Source organism: Leptidea sinapis, chromosome 16 (genome assembly GCF_905404315.1).
Source record: "Leptidea sinapis chromosome 16, ilLepSina1.1, whole genome shotgun sequence".
NCBI lineage: Eukaryota > Metazoa > Arthropoda > Insecta > Lepidoptera > Pieridae > Leptidea > Leptidea sinapis.
This window is the reverse complement of record NC_066280.1, coordinates 12,143,553-12,164,181: the sequence shown is the minus strand read 5'-3', so window position 1 is coordinate 12,164,181 and position 20,629 is coordinate 12,143,553. Positions and strand designations below refer to the sequence as shown.

At 37.0% G+C, this 20,629-nt stretch overlaps 1 protein-coding gene and 1 long non-coding RNA gene across 5 annotated transcripts in view; one reads left to right on the top strand and one right to left on the bottom strand.

Annotated features, from left to right (window-relative positions):
* Window positions 1–20,629, bottom strand: part of LOC126968782 (uncharacterized) — a 559,194-nt gene that overhangs the window by 66,649 nt on the left and 471,916 nt on the right. The window lies entirely within an intron of this gene.
* The window catches only part of LOC126968665 (neuroglian), an 87,029-nt gene that overhangs the window by 35,511 nt on the left and 30,889 nt on the right, over window positions 1–20,629 (top strand). For all 4 annotated transcript variants that reach the window (XR_007730268.1, XM_050813697.1, XM_050813696.1 and 1 more), the window contains 3 exons: window positions 281–898; window positions 3,760–3,950; window positions 16,223–16,498. Coding sequence is in view for 3 of the 4 variants with exons in the window: in XM_050813697.1 (XP_050669654.1) it covers window positions 281–898; window positions 3,760–3,950; window positions 16,223–16,498 (1,085 nt within the window). In the remaining variant the exon portion in view is untranslated. The remainder of the gene's footprint in view (window positions 1–280; window positions 899–3,759; window positions 3,951–16,222; window positions 16,499–20,629) is intronic.

Below are 20,629 nucleotides of genomic sequence, written 5' to 3'. Positions count from 1 at the left end.
CGTTTTTCGTTTAATAATAATAATTCATTCTCAGTGCGGTTATGGGTCAGGACTCACGACATCCCTAAATTTAATTAAGTCACAAATCTGACGGTTTATGGATGACATGTACAGGGGGACCGCTTAAATTTATGAGCCGCCATTAGTTTCCTGCTTTGTAGAATAATAAAATGACAACCCTTAATTTACACATTTCACAAAGCGACCTTTCCTATTATACATCCGTACAATTATTAACGCAATTTATCATATTGTTAAATGCACTCTTCTTGTCCCACAGATACAGATGGATCAAAAACGGAAAGCCGTTCGAGTATACGAGCTACGACAACCGAATCTCACAGCAGCCCGGACGTGGCACGTTGGTGGTGAGCAGACCGCGAGATGAAGACCTGGGACAGTACCAGTGCTTCGCTTATAACGAGTGGGGGACTGCCACCTCTAACTCCGTGTTCGTCCGCAAAGCTGAACTCAACTCGTTCAAGGACACCGACGGTCCGCAAACAATGATCACAGCGCAAGAAGGACTGCCTTTCAAACTGACATGCAATCCCCCCGACGGTCATCCCAGTCCCAATGTATACTGGATGCTACAAGGCGAACAAGGGCAGCTAAAGACAATCAACAATTCCCGAATGACCCTAGATCCCGAAGGAAACTTGTGGTTTTCTAATGTAACCCGCTACGATGCTAGCGTCGATTACGCCTACACTTGCGCAGCGAAATCCGTGTTCAGAAATGAATACAAGTTGGGTAACAAGGTGTACCTTCAAGTGCAGCAGACGGGAATATCACCGACATCGAACAAACAGGAGCCTGAGCGTCAGTATACGACAAGGAGGGTTGAGAAAGCATGGCGAGGAAAGAAAGTTGAACTCTACTGTATATATGGCGGAACGTGAGTATTGTTGGAAATTATTCATGCGCTGCAAAAATAGGTTAAGAGATTCTCAGCCTCGTGGCAGGATAATTAATAGGATGAACTCGTTCGGAGTTGAAAAAGGGGATTTTGTTTAATGAGGCGTCCTATTCTAATAGGACTCTAGTTCCTCGCGAAAGCTGATTCCGTGTTTTTTTATTTTTTATGAAAATAAGTGACAAGACGAGCAGGACGTTCAACTGGTGGTACCTAATTGATACGCCGTGCCCATTACAATGCAGTGCCGCTCAGGATTCTTGAAAAACCCCAAAAATTCTGTGTGGCATTACAACAGCGCTCGTCACCTTGAGACATAAGATGTTAAGTCTCATTTTCCCAGTAATTTCACTATGTTTAAGCAGTAATGACTGCTTAACGGTAGAAATAGGCGCCGTTGTGATACCCATAATCTAGCTGACATCCTGTGCAAAGGAGCCTCCCAGTCTATTAGAGTTGCTCGCGTAAGCTGATTTAGTTTCTGTTATAAGTACCATAACTCTTGACATATTACTGACACAGATTGAGATTAACGAGCCAACAATTTGGCTTCAGCATGCCAAATGGATTACTAGACTGTTGACACACTTAACTTGCAAATGTTTATTAGAGCTTTGTGTCGAACGCTGAGTTGGCTTCGATTATATGGTGCGTCATGATGCAGCTAGGTTTCTGACGATTCAATTAATTGTCCAGCGAAATAGATAAGCTGACCTTGAAAAATATTGGTAAATGTGATTTAATAATAATACAGTGCCATCACAAGTATGATTCATGTAAAAGCCTTTGTCTGTAACTGCCATTTATAATATGTATATATAATAGATGCCTCGTTTATCTTAAATAGATTTCTATTAGCGTCAATAATTAATCTTAGATCATTTATGCGTCTAGATAGACTATGACAGCTGTGACGTCAAAAATAGAATTAAGAACTAACCTCAATTTTGAGCAATTCTCGCACACTAACACACAAGTATCATACAAATCGTGAGTGTATGACGTAGCTTGTCACGCACACTGAATTAATATCCCTGGTTTGTTTTTATCTTACCGTGGGAGGCTCCTTTGCACAGGATGTCGGCTAGATTATGGGTACCACAACGGCGCCTATTTCTGCCGTAAAGCAGTAATGTGTAAACATAACTGTGTTTCGGCCTGAAGGGTGCCGTAGATAGTCAAATTACTGTACAATTGAGACTTAACATTTTATGTCTCAAGGTGACGAGCGCAATTGTAGTGCCGCTCAGAATTTTTGGGTTTTTCAAGAATCCTGAGCCTCGTCTCGTCCCTTATTATCATTAAAAAAAAAATCAAAGTAATTAATAACGTTAGTAAGGCGACATTAAAAATAGCGATCTCAATTAATTAGAGAGACGTGAAATGGCACTCGTGAGTTACAACGTTTGAGAATACTCCAGCCAAGATTGCGTTGCGAGTTTCCGGCTCGGCTAATATGAAAAATAAAACGAGAGAACATATTTAAACGAGCTCCCCGTTTACATTACAAATTACGACAGGCTTCTAGAAGCGACCGCGGCCAGGTTACATTTAAATACGTCTAGATTCTTCATCGTAATTATTTGCTGAAAAGGCTTTCAGGAAATAATTAATATTTACGAGGATGTTTCTTTATATTGTGTAGTGTGAAAAAATTTTAGCTGTTTTGAATTATTTTTGTATCATGTTCATTTTTATTATGAAAATAAGGGACTAGACGAGCAGGACGTTCAGCTGATGGTAATAGATACACCCTGCTCATTACAATGCAGTGCCGTGCAGTATTCTTGAATACCCAAAAATATGAACGGCACTACAATTGCGCTCGTCACCTTAAGACATAGGATGTTAAGTCGCATTTGCCCAGTAATTTCACGGCGCCCTTTTGACCGAAACACAGTGATGTTTACACATTACTGCTTCACGGTGGAAAAAGGCGCCGTTGTGGTACCCATAATATAGCCGGTATCCTGTGCAAAGAAGCATCCCACTGGTTCACGTTAGCAATCAAAATGTAGATGTAATTAGGGGAGGGTTTTTGTTTTAGATAATTTCCTATACAAGGTCGGTGTCTCTTTTTATATTATACTAACTGATACCCCGCGACGTCGTTCGCATTCGTATTCCCCTATGGTACGTTCCCGTACGGATCCCAAATTTTTTGATAATGTTATATAGCCTATAACACTCGGGATAATGTAGCTTCCCAACGGTGAAAGAATTATTCAAATCGGTTCAGTAGTTGCAGAGGCTATCCAATGCAAACAAACAAACATTCAAATCTTTCCTCTTTATAATATCAGTATAGATGTATGTAGATAGTTTGATTTTAATGTTTGATTTCGGGGCTTAAAACTGTGGCAGTACTATCGGCTAGAGTCGGGTGTATTTGGCCCTCGTGTAGAATATAATTTTCATTGTACAGGGAGATATTATGCGTGTCATATGATGAATAACGCCTGGATAACTTGGCGTTGCGTAGAGACGTCGCTTCGTTGTGTGTCTTCTACCGCAATTATCACGGGGAGTGTTCCGATGAGCTGTTTCACCTGATTCCTGCCGCCGAATTCCACCTTTGCAAGCCACGCCACAAAGTAGGAGCTTTCTTCCATGTACTACAAAGCTGTGGAATGAGCTTCCTTGTGCGGTGTTTCCGGGACGATTCGACATGTGTACCCACTGGTGTTGCAAGAGATTGTTTGCGACGGTGATCACTTAACAACAGGGGACCTGTATAGTCGTTTGTCCTCCTTTCCCAAAAAAAACCTCATGAAGTAAATAGGCTTTTATGGCTTTCTTTAATTTTATAGTATATCAGGTTTGTGATAAATGTTTGTCTGCAGGCCACTGCCTCAAGTGGTGTGGAAGAAAGACGGTCGAACGATTCTTTCGTCTCAGCGGATCACGCAGGACAATTACGGCAAGACGCTGGTGGTGAAGCGAGCCGGATACGAGGACCAGGGCACCTACACGTGCGAGGTCAGCAACGGAGTGGGCCAGGCGCAGTCCTACTCCATACAGCTCAACGTTGAAGGTACATAATATAATGAAACTTCTTGATTAATTCATTGGAACATTTATTCAATACTTATAGTCTAATTTACTTAACCTATAGGCTAGCAATTTTTGAGCGTATCTGTCAAAATCGACCAGTGCCATTTGGCACTAGATCTTTCATATACACCAAAATCGGAAGTGCCGTTTGGCACACTACGCTCTGACCAAGTTCTGACTCGCATTTTGTTTATAAGATAGTTTATTTTGCTTGGTCTCATAGCTTGTTTCAATAGTTTTCTTATATATTCTCTCATAGCATCCTATTTTTTTTTTATGAAAATAAGGGATGAGACGAGCAGGACATTCAGTTGATGGTAATTGATACGCCCTGCCCATTACAATGCAGTGCCGCTCAGGATTCTTGAAAAACCCCAAAAATTCTGAACGGCACTACAACTGTGTAGTGTATCTAATAAACTTGTCTAAAAATGCCTTGTTTGCGTGTTTTCTGCTTACTCTTCGCCTTAACACTCTTTACTTCATCGGCCATAAAGCGCGTAGTTTTTGCTCATGCCTACCTGCAGCAGTTTGCGACGTACACATTTACGACATACGCGTAATTTAACACGAATACCGTCTGCGTCTGCAAACATCTATAATATCATATGTTGAAAAAGGGTTGTGCCGTTTAGTTCTCCCCACATATTATGCTTCCCAAGTGACGTTAATAATAGAGCTAAGTGTCGCACGGCTAGGAATGTTTCGGTATCGTTATGATGTTCATAATGATTGCGACGTGGGTGAGGGATGCTGGGCTGTGCTCTGAGAGACTTGATGAATTCTGATGAGGAAAGGGTTTTAATTATTGAATAGATTTTAAGTGGGATGATAAGGTTCAACTTTCTATGTTTACAGTTTGGTATGTACCTAATTTAAATACAATATGGTCAGATTCATATTATGAACTATAATTTTTATTTATGCGAATAAGGGACGAGACGAGCAGGACGTTCAACTGATGGTAATTGATATGCCTTGCCCATTACAATGCAGTGCCGCTCAGGATTCTTCAAAAACTCTGATCGGCACTACAATTGCGCTCGTAACCCTAAGACATAAAATGTTCAGTCTCATTTGCCCAGTAATTTCACTAGCTGCGGCACCCTTCAGACCGAAACAAACCAAAAAATTGCGTCTTGACAGAAGAAGTCGCAATTTTTTTTTAATAATTATTGCTAGTTTATTTCACCGTTTCGTCTCGCTCGTTCTATTTCCGTACATAAATATTTCAATTATAGACAATAAATGATGGATATATATCATGAAATTTATTGTGAGGTATATATTATATTAGCAAGCCCGTGAGTGCACTTTGGTAAGTGGCCCCTTTACCACACGTTAGATTACGATCTAATAAAAAAAGTGCTTACCCATCGCCTTAATTCCGTAGATGTAAGCACACGCACACAAGGTGTTTTTAGACAAGTTTGGGGTGAAAATATACCATTTTGGGCTATGAACACTACTTAATGGTGTTACACATACCTTTAAGTCTTATTTGTAGGTTGCTAATGCTTGCTGTTGGTTATAGTTAACACATATCTAACACAAACACATTTCTTTGCAGTTAAACAAGTTTTTTCTCGGCATGATGCTTGTACTTTATTGTGTAGGTACATTTAATCAGATAGCAATCAATAATGAGATTTGTAAGCATATAAACTGTTTGCGCATGTTAAAATGATACGTTTTCCACGCAAGTATTTTGAAAATATTGGCTTTGTTAGATAGCGGGCCGGCAACCGTGAACTCATATCGCTCAAGGTCGCTGGCATTTAGTGTCGCCTTAATCAAATCTTTTTTCTTCCATAATATATTTTATTCAGTCCCTGTTACATATCACTTCTCATATAATATTATTTAATTATCTATTTTGATTGAAAGGCGACCGTTCTAGCTTCAACCCAATTCATTGTCTCTCAGATTTTAGATTGTTCGTTTTCGCGTCATAATATATGAAGTTAAATTATTTGAAATTCAAGCATTTCAGCCAACAGCTGAATAATGAGATCTCTAATATGAACAAGACCTCTTTGCTTACAGTTCCTATATATTTGCTTCGGTAAAAGTTTCCCCTAAATCGCCATAATTTTATTTATTGGAAGTCCCGCATTGACGATTTGTGTAGTTTCCCCCAATGCAAGTTCACTTCGCGTAACTTCGGTATATAATGAGATGTCATTTTATTTATTTCCTATAGAATAATTCGATAACTGTAATAAAAATAATATAACGATCTAGGGGCCTGCCATGAACTCTAATTGCGATTCAGTTGACAACCTAAAATGAAATGATTTGCTATTTAGTACCACGACGTGATTAGAGCTATCTAATTTAGGCTGACGTCAAATCAACTGATTAAATCGCAATGATGTCAATTGAATGTAAATAATGATATCAGTTGAATCGCAAACTGAATTAGTTCGTTCATTCATTCGTACCATGAGATAATATTTCAACGTGAACTGGATAGCTTATGTGTCAAAGTGAGCGATTCGAAAAAAGTTGCTCCTTCCTTCGAAAAAGGAGGAAAGTGAATCGTGTTGTTAATAACTTTTAAAAAATAATGAAAACATACAGAAAAGGAAAATTTTATTGTTGAAAGATGAGAATACTGTATTGGACTTTTTTGTAAATATAAATACCGAACATGAAAATACTAAAGATGAGGCAGTAAGGGCCCGCGCTATAGCCTGTTCGCAAGAACGAATTAAAAAAAAATGTACTCTATGCTCCTGTCAAATCAAACATCAATGGATGCGATCATAACTCGTTATTTTTACGAAAACACCTAAGCAAACATTTAATTTGTAATTCAAAGAACTATATTAATTTATATTACTATTATTTAATAAGTACAAAAAAGGCCTTAATGATTTATAATTTGACGCTATAAAGCGCAATTTTAGAGTGTATGTTTAGTATTGTCTACGCAAAAAAAACCCCGCTAAAATCATATCATTTTAGGTTTCGAAACGCAACGCATATGGTTCGAGTAAGAGAGTACATTCTTCTTAAGCAATCCAAACGCTATTCAGTAAAAGGCACTTCATGGTACGAATTTTAGCGATTCAGTTTAAGTACCTAAACTGAACTGCAACGGAATCACATCGCTTATTAAAAGTTGATGGTAGGCCCTCTGGTCAGTATTAAACGATAGCTCAATTTAAACTTTAACTACAATGACTTAGTAGACTATTGTTAAATGGACCCACTTAAAACTGGTGCTAGCATCAATAATCTTAATATATATAAATCTCGTGTCACAATGTTTGTCCTCAATGGACTCCTAAACGAATGAACGGATTTTAATGGTGATAACTTCATGAAGTGCAGTTTGGTCCAACTTTAGAGATAGGGTAGTTTTTATTTCGATTTGGGACCCATAAATATTTTTATTTTCAATATTTGTTTTGTATGGACATATTTTCTATGAGAGAATTTAGTGTCGCACGGTTTGCCAGTTCCGCTGTGAAACAATTTCATTCTAACAACAGGGAGCATTTTTACGAAATAATTTTTGATGTTTTGAAATATAAAACAGTTGTTTTTTTACTATCTACAGAACAACGTCTGTCGGGGCAGCTAGTAATTATATAATTTAAAATATAATATTGGCACACTTTTACATAAATTATCTTGCCCGAAACTAGGCATAGCCTGTACTATAAGTACTACAAGACAATGATATACTTAATACAATATACTTACTTAAACATACATAAATAAATAAATAAATATTCAACCTGTATAGCCGAGTGGTTAGCGATCCTACCTACTAAGCTAGAGGTCCCGGGTTCGAATCTCGGTAGGTGCATTTATATGATGAATATGGATGTTTGTTTCCGAGTCATGGATGTTTAAATGTATTTATGTATGTTTATATGAATTTATGTATGTTTAAGTAAGTATATTGTATTAAATATATCATTGTCTTGTAACCCATAACACAGGCTATATATGCTTAACTTGGGGCAAGATAATTTGTGTAAAAAGTGTGTCAATTTTATTATATTATTATTATTATTATATTTATCATATAAAATGTTTGCACCTACCGGGATTCGAACCCGGGACCTCTACCTCAGTATGCAGGGTAACTAACCACTGGGCTATATGGGTCGTCATAGTTCCGATATTGATTCTGCGCAATCTATCTCGAACGGGCAGGAGCGCCGGAAAAGGTTGGATGAGGTCTGTGCAGGATCGATCGTCATCGGTCTTTGGGGATGGCCTTAGTCCAGCAGTGGATGTCTTCCGGCTGAAATGATGGTGATTAATAGGATATCTTAAGCTTTACAATTGGACGTAGTTTCTGAAAAACGTTCCAAGCCACAAACATCACATTTTAAGGAATTCGTGTTTAAAGACTAATAAACATTAGTGTATTCCATCATGTGGGTTTGGGCTACTAAGTCTTGATGTCACTTAAGGAGTGCCAGTAGGGCTGCCATTTTTTGTCATTCCGTTAATATGAATCACGTGACCAGTTTTGTTTTCTTAACTCAATTTCGACATGATTGTGGTTTGGAACGTTTATCTGGTGTTAAGTACGTCCAATTATAACTGGGTTTACGCAATCGTTTCTGCAAATTGTCTATCATAAACTGAAAGTATGTTTCATTAATCTTTACTAATAATACTAATATACTAATAATATTATAAAGCTACAGTGTTTGTTTGTTTGTTTGAACGCGCTAATCTCTGGTACTACTGGTCCGATTTGAATGATTCTTTCAGTGTTGGGTAGTCCGTTTATCGAGGAAGGCTATGTTTTTTTTTCTCAAAATTAGGGATCCGTAATAAAATTGCTATTTTGTAACACAAGGTGTAAAATCGAAAACCTATTTTTGCGTGCGGTGCAAAAACTATTGACAATAGAACAAATGATGTACAGGCTATAATATAGGCAATATTTTATTACTTATAAAACTATCGCGTGAATTATACTTTATATGGCAAAACAACGTTTGCCGGGTCAGCTAGTCGTTAATAGAAATGTTGAACAAATAGCTCCAACGTTGATATAATAAATTATAACGTTTTATTATTACTCTTTTTATCTTTCAATTCGTTACTATATCTTCGATACATATATTATTATATGTTTTCACGAGATAGAAGCGATTATTCATTAATAAAAATGTGATTTCTCATATTGACCGACAACAAAAGCTTTGATTGTCGCCCGCTGGGATTAGTGCTGTGTGATATTGATAAAGGAACAATCACCCGCCATTACGTCGTTTCAATTGGCTTAGTTTCCAGCTCTTGTGTTCATATTTGTTTTATTAGAGTTCCGTAGCCAAATGGCAAAAAACGGAACCCTTATAGATTCGTCATGTCTGTCGTGTGTCCATTACAATGCAGTGCCGCTCATTGATCTTCAAAATCGGCACTACAATTGCGCTCGTAACCCTGAGACATAAAATGTTCAGTCTCATTTGCCCGGTAATTTCACTAGCTGCGGCACCCTTCAGACCGAAACAAACCAAAAAATTGCGTCTTGACAGATTTTTTTTTTAAATAATTGCTACTTTATTTCACCGTTTCGTCTCGCTCGTTCTATTTCCGTATATAAATATTTCAATTATAGACAACAATATGAGACAGCCAGCCAGCTTTTTCCGAAAATATAAGAGCTATACTATTGATACTTGATAAGGTAGATGTATTCTGTGAACTGCGTTAGAATTTCACACAAAATTGAAAATAAAACTATAAATTTTGGGGGGTTCCCCATACTTAGAACTGAAACTCAAATTTTTTTTTTATCGCACCATTATGTGTAGGGTATTTTATTTTTATTTTATTTTATTTGGAAAACTTACAGTGTTACAATAACTTAATTACTAAATAATAGTGTGAACATTTTACACCATTTAATAGTTTTCGCATATTGTTTCTAATAACACATAGCGTAATAAAGGTACATCTTTTTTCTTTTTTTTTTCTTATACAAGTATTATATATAATATGTTAATAATTACATAGGTATTACATTTATTATGTTCAGAGAGAATTTAAACACTACGTTCAATTATGTTTATAGTAACACTTAGGGAAACACATTAAACCAGTTTTTAGTAATTTTTGATCTGATAGAATTTGTGGATGAATTAAACAGGTCAAAATCAGGAAAGCCTTTAAGATTATTTATGTAGTGAGATGCTCTGTATGTATGATGTATCTAGGGATAGGTCTTCAAAAATGATATTGAGGTTGCTAATATCATTTTTTGTGCGAGAGACACTTTCGAAGTGGTATAATGTGTGTCCCCCCACCTTTAACTTCTAAAATAAGAGAATGAGAAATCTAAAAAAAAAATTTTGATGCACGTAATGTACATGCAAAGTTCCACTGAAAATTGGTTTGAACGAGATCTAGTGAACAGTTTTTTTTAATACGTCATGACCACACAAATTGATAATATTTTGAGAAATATTTCTTATCAAACTGGAATATATGTATTAGCTTGTCGCATATAGTTAGATCTAAATTCCATCATTTAGGTAGCTAGGTTTGGTTAGAAATACACTCTTTTTCAAATATCGATCAAAGTTACAACGAACTACAAGAACATATTTTATATTATATCATTTGCTGCTACGCAACCATTAATGGACGAGTCCGACTCGCACTTGGCTGCTCTTTTATAATAAATCATATTACTCAAAGATAAAGTGTTTGCTTTGCCGTTTGGTTGCTACCAGAATTGACTTGACGATATCGTATAACATTATTAAAGTGGTTAGTTATTCCTCTGATGTCGCTGAAAAACGATCTAATGTATTCAGTTTTAAATATTTTATCCATAATAGGATTTCAAATCACTTATTCAACATCAAAAACTACCACCCAGTTGAAAATTTATGCCTCAAACCTGAGATAGCAATGATATGAGCAAGAAACTCAGCGGAGTTCTACTTGTTTTTTTTTTTGTCAAATAATTATAATTTAAATAGACTGAGGGCGATCGCTCCATTCCCAATCTATGGCATCATTAGGAAAGTCAATTTTGCTATTGTAACCTTTACCACATAAACGTCTTTTACAGCTCTTTTGAATTTCGTAACACGCTTGTTGTGTAACACAAGGAAGCGCTCTTCCTTTCGAATTGACGATTAAGTCATCTCCAACAGGATTTTATATTTTGCACCTTTACACATACAGGTGCTCTGCATCTACTAACACATATAGGTAGAACATGTAATGCTCCGAGAAGTTATTCCAATTAACACCAGCAGTCGAATTCCACCACCGGACATCACGTCGGAATGAGAAATTTCATGTGCATCATCTAGATGTCTGAGATTCCTTTGCCACAAACTCGCATTGCCATTGTGTGGAATCAGGTACCTTCAACTCCCACTCATTATACTCCCATCTCAAAGACCGAGGGGTTGTTTCTTTTGTTCTTATATTATTATTAAGGAATAATATTTACAAAATATATAATTAGTAGCTGACCCGACAGACGTTGTTCTGAAGATAATAAAAAAAAATACTGTTTAATAGGAATTTGCCAATAATATTTCAAAACATCAAGAATTATTTCGTAAAAAATGCTCCCTGTTGTTATAGTGAAATTGTTTTACAGTGGAACTGTCAAACCATGCGTCACTAAATTCTGTCATAGAAAATATGTGCATACCAAACAAATATTGAAAATAAAAATAATTATGGATCCCAAATCGAAATAAAAACTATCCATTAAGTAATCCCAATTAAAATCCGTTCATTAGTTTAAGAGTGCATCGCGGACAAACAACGTGATACGTAATTTATACCTATATATTAAGTTAAATATGGCTTATTTGCCTGTTGCAACTCACAACCCTTCCAACGAGAATACAGTAAAAGTGTAACACTCTTTTCCGGCAGTAATAACTCTGGTGTTTAGTTCTACTTCTGTCATATTATACGCCTAACAATTATATGGATTACATGGAGTTTGTATTATTTAGCTGGGAGAAAGTATGTAGCGAGGAGGGTTTCAACCACAACTATCGATCTATGACTTTCCAAGAGAGATTGTGTACACATATATTAGGTACATGATACTTCAAAATGATCCGACTTACAAAAAATAAGTCTCTGAATTCTTCGAAGCACTTGTATGTAGTATTATAATCATTTAATTTAAATACATTATTATAATATAATCGAAATATAATGGTTCCGGAAGAATGCCATCGTAAATGAATTCAATTGTACAGAGGAAGCGCCGAACGCGACCCTTGTATGGACTCATTATTTCGGACAAAGGACTGCATTTGTAACGTAGAACTATCAATGTATAGACGGTACTTAGTCGTTACCTTTATACGATACCTTTAATTTAATGTAACATACTTATATGAAGTAGGTATTGCTTGTACTAGGTCAGTAGATCAACATTTTAAAGTTGACCGGATTGACTTGAAAGGTTCAAATTCTGGTTTGGGAATGATTGTATATCAGACAATTATAGCGGGTTGCGGGCAGACTCACGTATTGGCCTACCCCCCAACACCACCCGCTACCCGCTGACATCTTTAGTACCACGTCCCCGCGACCGTCTGTCACCCTATGGGACGGTCGCGCACGAAGTTGTCGAACTGTACCTAGTCACAATTACGAATGATGGGTTTATATGTATTTATTATAATTATACTTACTAATGGGAGGCTCCTTTGTAAAGCATGCCGGCTGGATTATGGGTACCACAACGGCGCCTATTTCTGCCGTAAAGCAGTAATGTATAAACATTACTGTGTTTCGGTCTGAGTGGCGCCGTAGCTATTGTAATTACTGGGCAAATGAGACTTAACAGCTTATGTCTCAAGGTGACGAGCGCAATTGTAGTGCCGTTCAGAATTTTTGGCTTTTCAATAATCCGGAGCGGCACTGCATTGTAATGGGCAGGGCGTATCAATTACCATCAGCTGAATGTCCTGCTCGTCTCGTCCTGTATTTTCATTAAAAACAAAATTATAATATGAGTCCATGAGGACCATAATGACCATATCAAGTTACATATTATGATTTCTAACAGTTAAAATTAATCATTTTGATGTAACCGGGATTGTCTGAGCGATTTAATAATATGTTAAGTATTATTTTCAATTTCATGCCACAGCCGCGCGTTTTGCAAGAATCTTCTTGCCCCGCAAAGCCACTTTGACGACTTAGGGACCTTCAAGAAAAGAGCATACTCCCACGTTAAAGGCCGGCAACGCCTCTCTTGAAACCTGTTGTTGCGGTTGTCTATGGGCGGTTGCCTCACCTCTCCCCATCCCGTGAGCCTCTTGCCCGTTTGCCTTTATATAAAAAAAAAAACACTTCTTGAGAAATTATAAACTTAGTTCTTATTGTAAAAATGTAGTTAGGCCATTATGTATTCTCATAGCCTCATAATACAATTCCTGGCCCACAGATTAGCATGTTTGATTTTTTCCCATTTTTTATTCACCGATAGGACAGAACCAAGTCCTGCGTCCCGTAGTCCCAGCGACGTATATCTACGTCTCTCGCTTTCACCACACCACCAAGGCCTCCGACATTGTTCAGTACTTGGTGGAGAAGACAAGGTTCCGGTTGGGGGTCAGAAAGTTGGTGTCGCGTCACGCAGTAGACTTTAACTCTTTTGTTGTTCGCGTCCCGACAGAACATATATCGACCTTCCTGGACGTGAAGCTGTGGCCGAAGGGGGTCGTGTTCCGCAAGTATCGCGGACGTCGCCGACCGCCGGAAATTACCGAACCCGCGCCTCACATCGCCGCGAAAATGTGACGTAGATTTAAGTTATATAAATATTTATGTTAGATTATAAGGTATTTATTTTATGGGCCTTGTAGCCTGAAATAAAATGATTTATTCATTTATTATTCAACACTATGACCAATAAAATATTACTTTTAATAACATATAATTAAAGCTCTTAAAAAAACCTGATTAGCTCTGTCTGCATGTCTATAGTCTATAAGCATTTATGCATTAAAAACACATAACATTTATGTTTCATACTTCCTACTGACCAACTTTCAGCCCACTTTAGAAGCTGTCCTTATTAAGTGTAACAATAATGTTTCTATACCAGTTTATACCAACCTTTCCAATTACGGATAGCCAATAGCTAACGATGTCAATTGTCAACCCGATGTTCTCCGTATCGTATCTTTTACATAAGATATAATAAGTTATCTTTTAAAGTGATAACCCTCACTCGAGGGATTTTTTTTTATGAAAATAAGGAACGAGGCGAGCAGGACTGCTGACGTTCAGCTGATGGTAATTGATACGCCCTGCCCATTACAATGCAGTGCTCAAGATTATTGAAAAACCCAAAAATTCTGAGCACTATAAATGCGCTTGTCTCCTTGAGACATAAGATGTCAAGTCCCATTTGCCCAGTAATTTCACAAGCTAGCACGGCGTCCATCAGACCGAAAGACAGTAATGTTTACACATTACTGCTTCACGGCAGAAATAGGTGCCGTTGTGGTACCGATATTCTAGCCGGCATCCTGTGCAAAGGAGCCTCCCACTGGTGTAGGATGATACATGATAAATATAGGCTTCAGAGCAACACAATAATATTAAATATATGAATTGGCTGAACTGTCCTAAATTCGAATAGTCGAGCAGTTCACAAAACATTTTAGATATGACGTTTTTTTATTTCTCCACAGCAGAAAAAAACAGCCTTTCATGAATACTGAATTTTGTAATTATGTAGTTATTTATCGGAGTCTTGTTTGACATTCTTAAAAAGTACTTAAAAGACGATTACTTACTCGTTATACCTTTCACTATGCTAAAAAAGAATGGAATAGAACTATACTTATTTACCATGGGTAGTGACAATAACATAACATTTTGCAACAACTCTTGGTTAACAAAAGGGGCTATGACATGGGGAGAAACTGATAAGAAACTCCCAGCCCATCTTTTTAAATCATATAAGAACTTAGTATTATTAATGCAATTTTATTATATTACTAGCTGACCCGGCAAACGTTGTTTTGCCATATAAAGTATAATTCACGCGATAGTTTTATAAGTAATAAAATATTGCCTATATTATAGCCTGTACATCATTTTGTTCTATTGTCAATAGTTTTTGCAGCGCACGCATAAATAGGTTTTCGATTTTACACCTTGTGTTACAAAATAGCAATTTTATTACGGATCCCTAATTTTGAAAAAAAAAAAAATAGCCTATAGCCTTCCTCGATAAATGGACTACCCAACACTGAAAGAATCATTCAAATCGGACCAGTAGTACCAGAGATTAGCGCGTTCAAACAAACAAACAAACACTGCAGCTTTATAATATTATAGTATAGATTATTAAACAATTTTAGATGACCTGCGCAGTAGCAGACAAAAACCATTCATCATTATCATCTGTATAATCTACTATACTATAGTAAGCCTTCTTGGATCATCATTTCAGCTGGAAGACGTCCACTGCTGGACAAAGGCCTCCCCCAAAGATCGCTATGCCGATCCTGCGCTGCCCTCATCCAACCTACTCCTCCGATCTTGACCAGATCGTCGGTCCATCTTGTTTACTGCTTACTAACACTACGTCTTCTAGTATGTGGTCGCCATTCGAGGACCTTACTGCCGCAACGGCCATCTGTCCGCCGAACTATGTGCTCTGCCCACTGCCACTTCAGTTTCGCAATCATTTAGGCTATGTCGGTTACTTGGATAAAGTAGCTTTAATTTATTTCTTGAATTTGTGCTCAGTGAGTCCTGTGAGTATTCTGCAATATTTCATCGCTCCCGGCTACATTCTTGATAACGAACGCTTTAGTTTCGCATAGAGTATTATTTTATTTATTTATTTATCGTGCATGCACCTCGTAAGGCATAGCAATGAACGACAGAGGGCCATACATTCAAATATTTTTTTCCTCTTAGTATTCATTAATAGAATAGTAACTTTTTGACAAAAGTAACTTTTTCAAAGATCTTTTGAATTTTTTAATATTGGTTTCGGCTTTTACGGGTTCTGGTAACTTATAAATTTTAACTGACATTGGGTAGGGACCGGAACTGTGTAATGTTAATTTAGATTTAGTTTGCAAAAGATTATTTTTATAGGGAGGTGTGTTGTGTTGTGCCGGGGCACGTCTATGATTTTAGTGTATAGATTTGGGTGTTTTCTTACAAACTTACATATATACATATGTGCACGGTAATGTTAGAATATTTATTTTTTCAAAATTTTAAATACGTGATGATTGTGTGTTGCAGCGGCGCCGTTCTTCATCGAGGAGCCGCAGTTCCAGAACCTGGCGGAAGGCGAACAGGCCGTGATCCGGTGTCGAGCTGGAGGCACGCCCGAGCCCCTCATCCAGTGGGTACACAATGGCAAGCCCATCGAGCAGGCGGAGCCCAACCCTCGACGCCAGGTGTCCGCCGACTCCATCGTCATCAGCGACCTGATCAAGAAGGACACGGGCAACTACGGCTGCAACGCAACCAACTCCAACGGCTACGTCTACAAGGACATCTACATCAACGTGCAATGTGAGTTACTGAAAATATTTCATTCTTAATCACTCTATAACAGTGGTTTGTAACCAGTGGACCGCAGTTCAATTATGCGCTATTTTTGCGATTTCGTGGGACAGCGGCCTTAATTTTCAAAATAAGTAGGTACTAAGGAGCCAATGCTCAGCGACGATCTCCGTGCACACTTTCCCCCTTATTCATAATGGTCCGCTAACTTTAAACAGCCGCTTAGGAGTGTTTTTTCTCATTCAGACTTAGGTCAATAGACGAAGACAGAGCGAGAATTAGCAATGCTTTAAGTTAGCAGACTATTATGAATAAGGGGGTAAGTCTTTCAATACGGTTGTGAAGATTCACGACAGCTGTCACTTTTGATTTATATTGTGCAAGGAGGTGCAGTTGCGATCTTATTGTGACAAAAGCTGCCAAGGCAAACGCCAGCCAACGAGAAGAAAGAAAAAGAATAATGCTTTTAAAGATATTATTAAAATAATAATTCTCCTAAACCCCACGCTTTTTTTTACAGTAAAATATATTTTTTTTACACTATTTTCAATTTAAATTAATTTTATATTTTTTACTTGAATTTTATATAAAGCGTGCTTTTTTAGTTTTTTTTAACTATTATTTATTTTTCATTTTTTAGTCAAATTTTTTATAAAAGCGTATTTTTAAAACTATTAAGTACTTTAACATCAATTTCTGCCTTATCGATTATAGATGAAAATTATATAAATTAAAAAAAATCATATTTTGCAAATTGAAAAATTGAATAATTTTATCAAATTAGTGTAATGTCATCGGTCCTCGATAAATCTACAAAGTTTGGACGAAATCTAGCCGTTTAAAGTGGGTCCACATACAAACATACAAGTAAAGCTAATATAAAGCGTATAAAAAAGCGATTCACTCGATTGTATGAAACAGTCATTGTTACATTGACAGATGACGGCTATAGCCTTGTAAAAAACGGAGGTAGCCGAAATCCACTACGTTTCAAGCAACTGTTCGCTTTCAAACTTAGCCGGATTATACTTCGTCGCCCAATTGTAATTACTATTTGTTACTTATGTCAAATGACTGAACGATTCATACTAAATTAAATTAAATTTTTACTTAAGCAGTCCCGACTCTAATTATGTAGTATTTACATCGTCTTTGGCAAACGCTTAGTCGTAAATAAACTTTACTTAGTAAATGTTTAGTCGTAAATAAACTTTACTTAAGAATTTTGTACCATGTTATTTGCTTCAACAATGAAATTGAAATTTTAATAGGTTTCATAAAAAATATACATTTTAATTACATTTTAACCAACTTCAAAAAGGAGGAGGTTCTCAATTCGATTGGTATTTTGTTTATGTATGAACCGATCTATGTCATTCTTCTTTTGTTCGATGCGGAATAGTTGCCATTTGGCCCAGTAGTTTTCATTTTATGAATATTTTTTGTGAACATTCATGTTTACGTGGATGATGTTATTGTTTATCGGAATTTATTTATCGGGACAACGGGCAATGACAATAAAGGACTAGACGAGCAGATCGTTCAGCTGATGGTAATTGATACGCCCTGCCCATTACATTACAGTGCCGCTCAGGATTCTAGAAAATCCCAAACATTCTAAGCGGCACTACAATTACGCTCGTCTTCTTGAGTCATAAGATGTCAAGTCTAATTTGCCCAGTAATTTCACTAGCTCCGGCGCCCTTACCGAAACCGTAACACAATAATGCTTACACATTACTTTCACGGCAGAAATAAGCGCCGTTGTGTACCCGAAATCTAGTCGGCATCCTGTGCAAAGGATCCGCCCACTGCTAAAATCAAATCCAGTTATTCCCTATTTCAATAGTTACTAACGGGATATCCGTAACACTCGATAACGATGGCAACAATGGTGCCGAAATATCTCGTAACTCGTATGCGACTTAAGTTTTAAAATCAAGTAGGTATATATATCGACTTTCTTTCAAATCCAAATATTTTTATTCAAAATCACTTATTGAACGTCAAAAACATTCAAAATGGACTGCCTCAGACCTGAGAAGAACGGGGCGTTAGAAAGCGGGTTTTTTTTTTATAAAAATATGGATTACAATGTAATATCGTACAATAAACATTATAATTAAAGAGCCTGAGGGTATTCACTTCATTCCCAGTCTGTGGTATCATTAAGAAAATCGTTTACGCTATAGTAACCTTGCCCCCACATACGCTTTTTAACAATTCTTTTAAATTTCGTAACACATTTGTTTTGTACATTTTCGGGGATCATATTGTAGAAGCATATACATCGCCCAATAAAAGACTTACTAACTCGACATAACTGTTAACATAATGATTTTCACAGTTTCTAGCAAATTCCTCAATGTGTTTATGCACATGTAGAACATTATCAAGAATATATTGAGAAGCAACAGTCAAAATGTCTATTTCTTTAAATGTTTCTCTGAACGGTTCTTTAGGACCTAAGTTATAAATTTCGCGAATAGCTCTATTATACAGCACAAAGATGTTATTAATATCAGCCGCACCGTGAATACTTTCCCATAGGTAAGCCACCCCTCTTTTAGATAATGCGCCACGTCATCAAGACTAAGTGCAGCCTTTTGTAGAGCTATCGCGGGATATTGGATCACGGTTTTCATTGAGATGGTCCCCCACCCATCGGCCCTCCCGCGTGCACTCGGCTGTAACGTATCACACCACTATGTAATTCGATTACAACAGAACCGTGTTGCTTCTATTATTAATAGTTCAATAAAAAATCATAATCATAAACAAGTCGAGAAAAGGAAAATTGATGCTCTGGTGGAGAATTCTGAGAGTTTCATCATAGCTTCGAGAACTTGGCGTAAAATAACGAATTTCAGTTTTAGTACAGAGTCGCATTCTTAAGTTCTTCGGACACGTTTCTTGGCGCGAGAGTGAGTCCATTGAGCGCCTTGTCGTGCAGGGCAAAGTGGAGGGCACCAGAGGGCGAGGAAGGTAGCCCATGCGATGCACCGACCAAATTAAGTCTGCTGTGGGTGGTCCATTGAATGAGTGTACCAGACTGTCGGCCAGCAGCGAGAAGTGGTGAATGCTCGTGGGGCGAATCACATCTGTCCCAAAAGATGTCACTGATGACCACGTCCGCTTTACCAAGAGTGTAACGAAGAAGAAAAAATCATATATAAAAATCAAGCTCTGTCGTCTTATAGCTTGACTAAGTCCTAGATAATTTATGCGTCTAGATAGAGTCTCTCGCTACTAGTTAACTGATAAAAACAAGCCAGGTTTATAACTTTAGTGTGCGTGACAAGCTACGTCTTACACTCGCGATTTGTATGTAACGTTGTGTTAGTGTGCGTGAATTCGCAAAGGAGGTGGTTCTCAATTCGATCGGTATTTTTTTATGTATGTACACCAATTACTATGAGATTTATTTATTATAAAAAAAAATGTAAATTAATACGTAAAAACAAGAGCTATTGAGTACGGCCGACTACTACTGTATCAACAATAATACCAGGTCATGGTACAGTAGATGCATCAATCCACACACACCGTAAATAAATAATAGACAAGGGTCGATAATTTTTGAAACCAAAAAAATAATAGTAGGATGAAACCTATTGGTAAAGGACGAGAATATAACAAAAAAATTTTTGGTTTTTTATTTTTATCTTTTACAAAAAAAATGTTTCACGAAATATTGTAAAAAGTTACCTTTATATGTTCCAAATACACTGTAATTTATTTGAATTACATAAAATGGTAACTTTTTACAATATTTCGTGAAAGAATTATTTTTTTGTAAAATATAAAAATAAAAAACCAAAAACTTGGTTTTTTTGAATTTTTCACATAAACTTTGAGGTTATGTGAAAAAAGTGTAAATACAACAGTTGTAGATCTCTTTATTACCTACAACTTTGCCACTTAACTTTTTGCCATAGGGCTTGTAGTTTTGCCGGAAATCGAGATAAACCGTTTTTTACCCTAAAACACCCCCCCTTTTCCACTTCCCTACCTCAGATCGCCCGTAATTTATTTTTCCCTTAATTTTTGTTATATTCTCATCCTTTTCCAATGGGTTTCATCCTACTATTATTTTGTTTCACTTTTTATCATTTTCAAAGGCTTCGGCACTCTATAAAG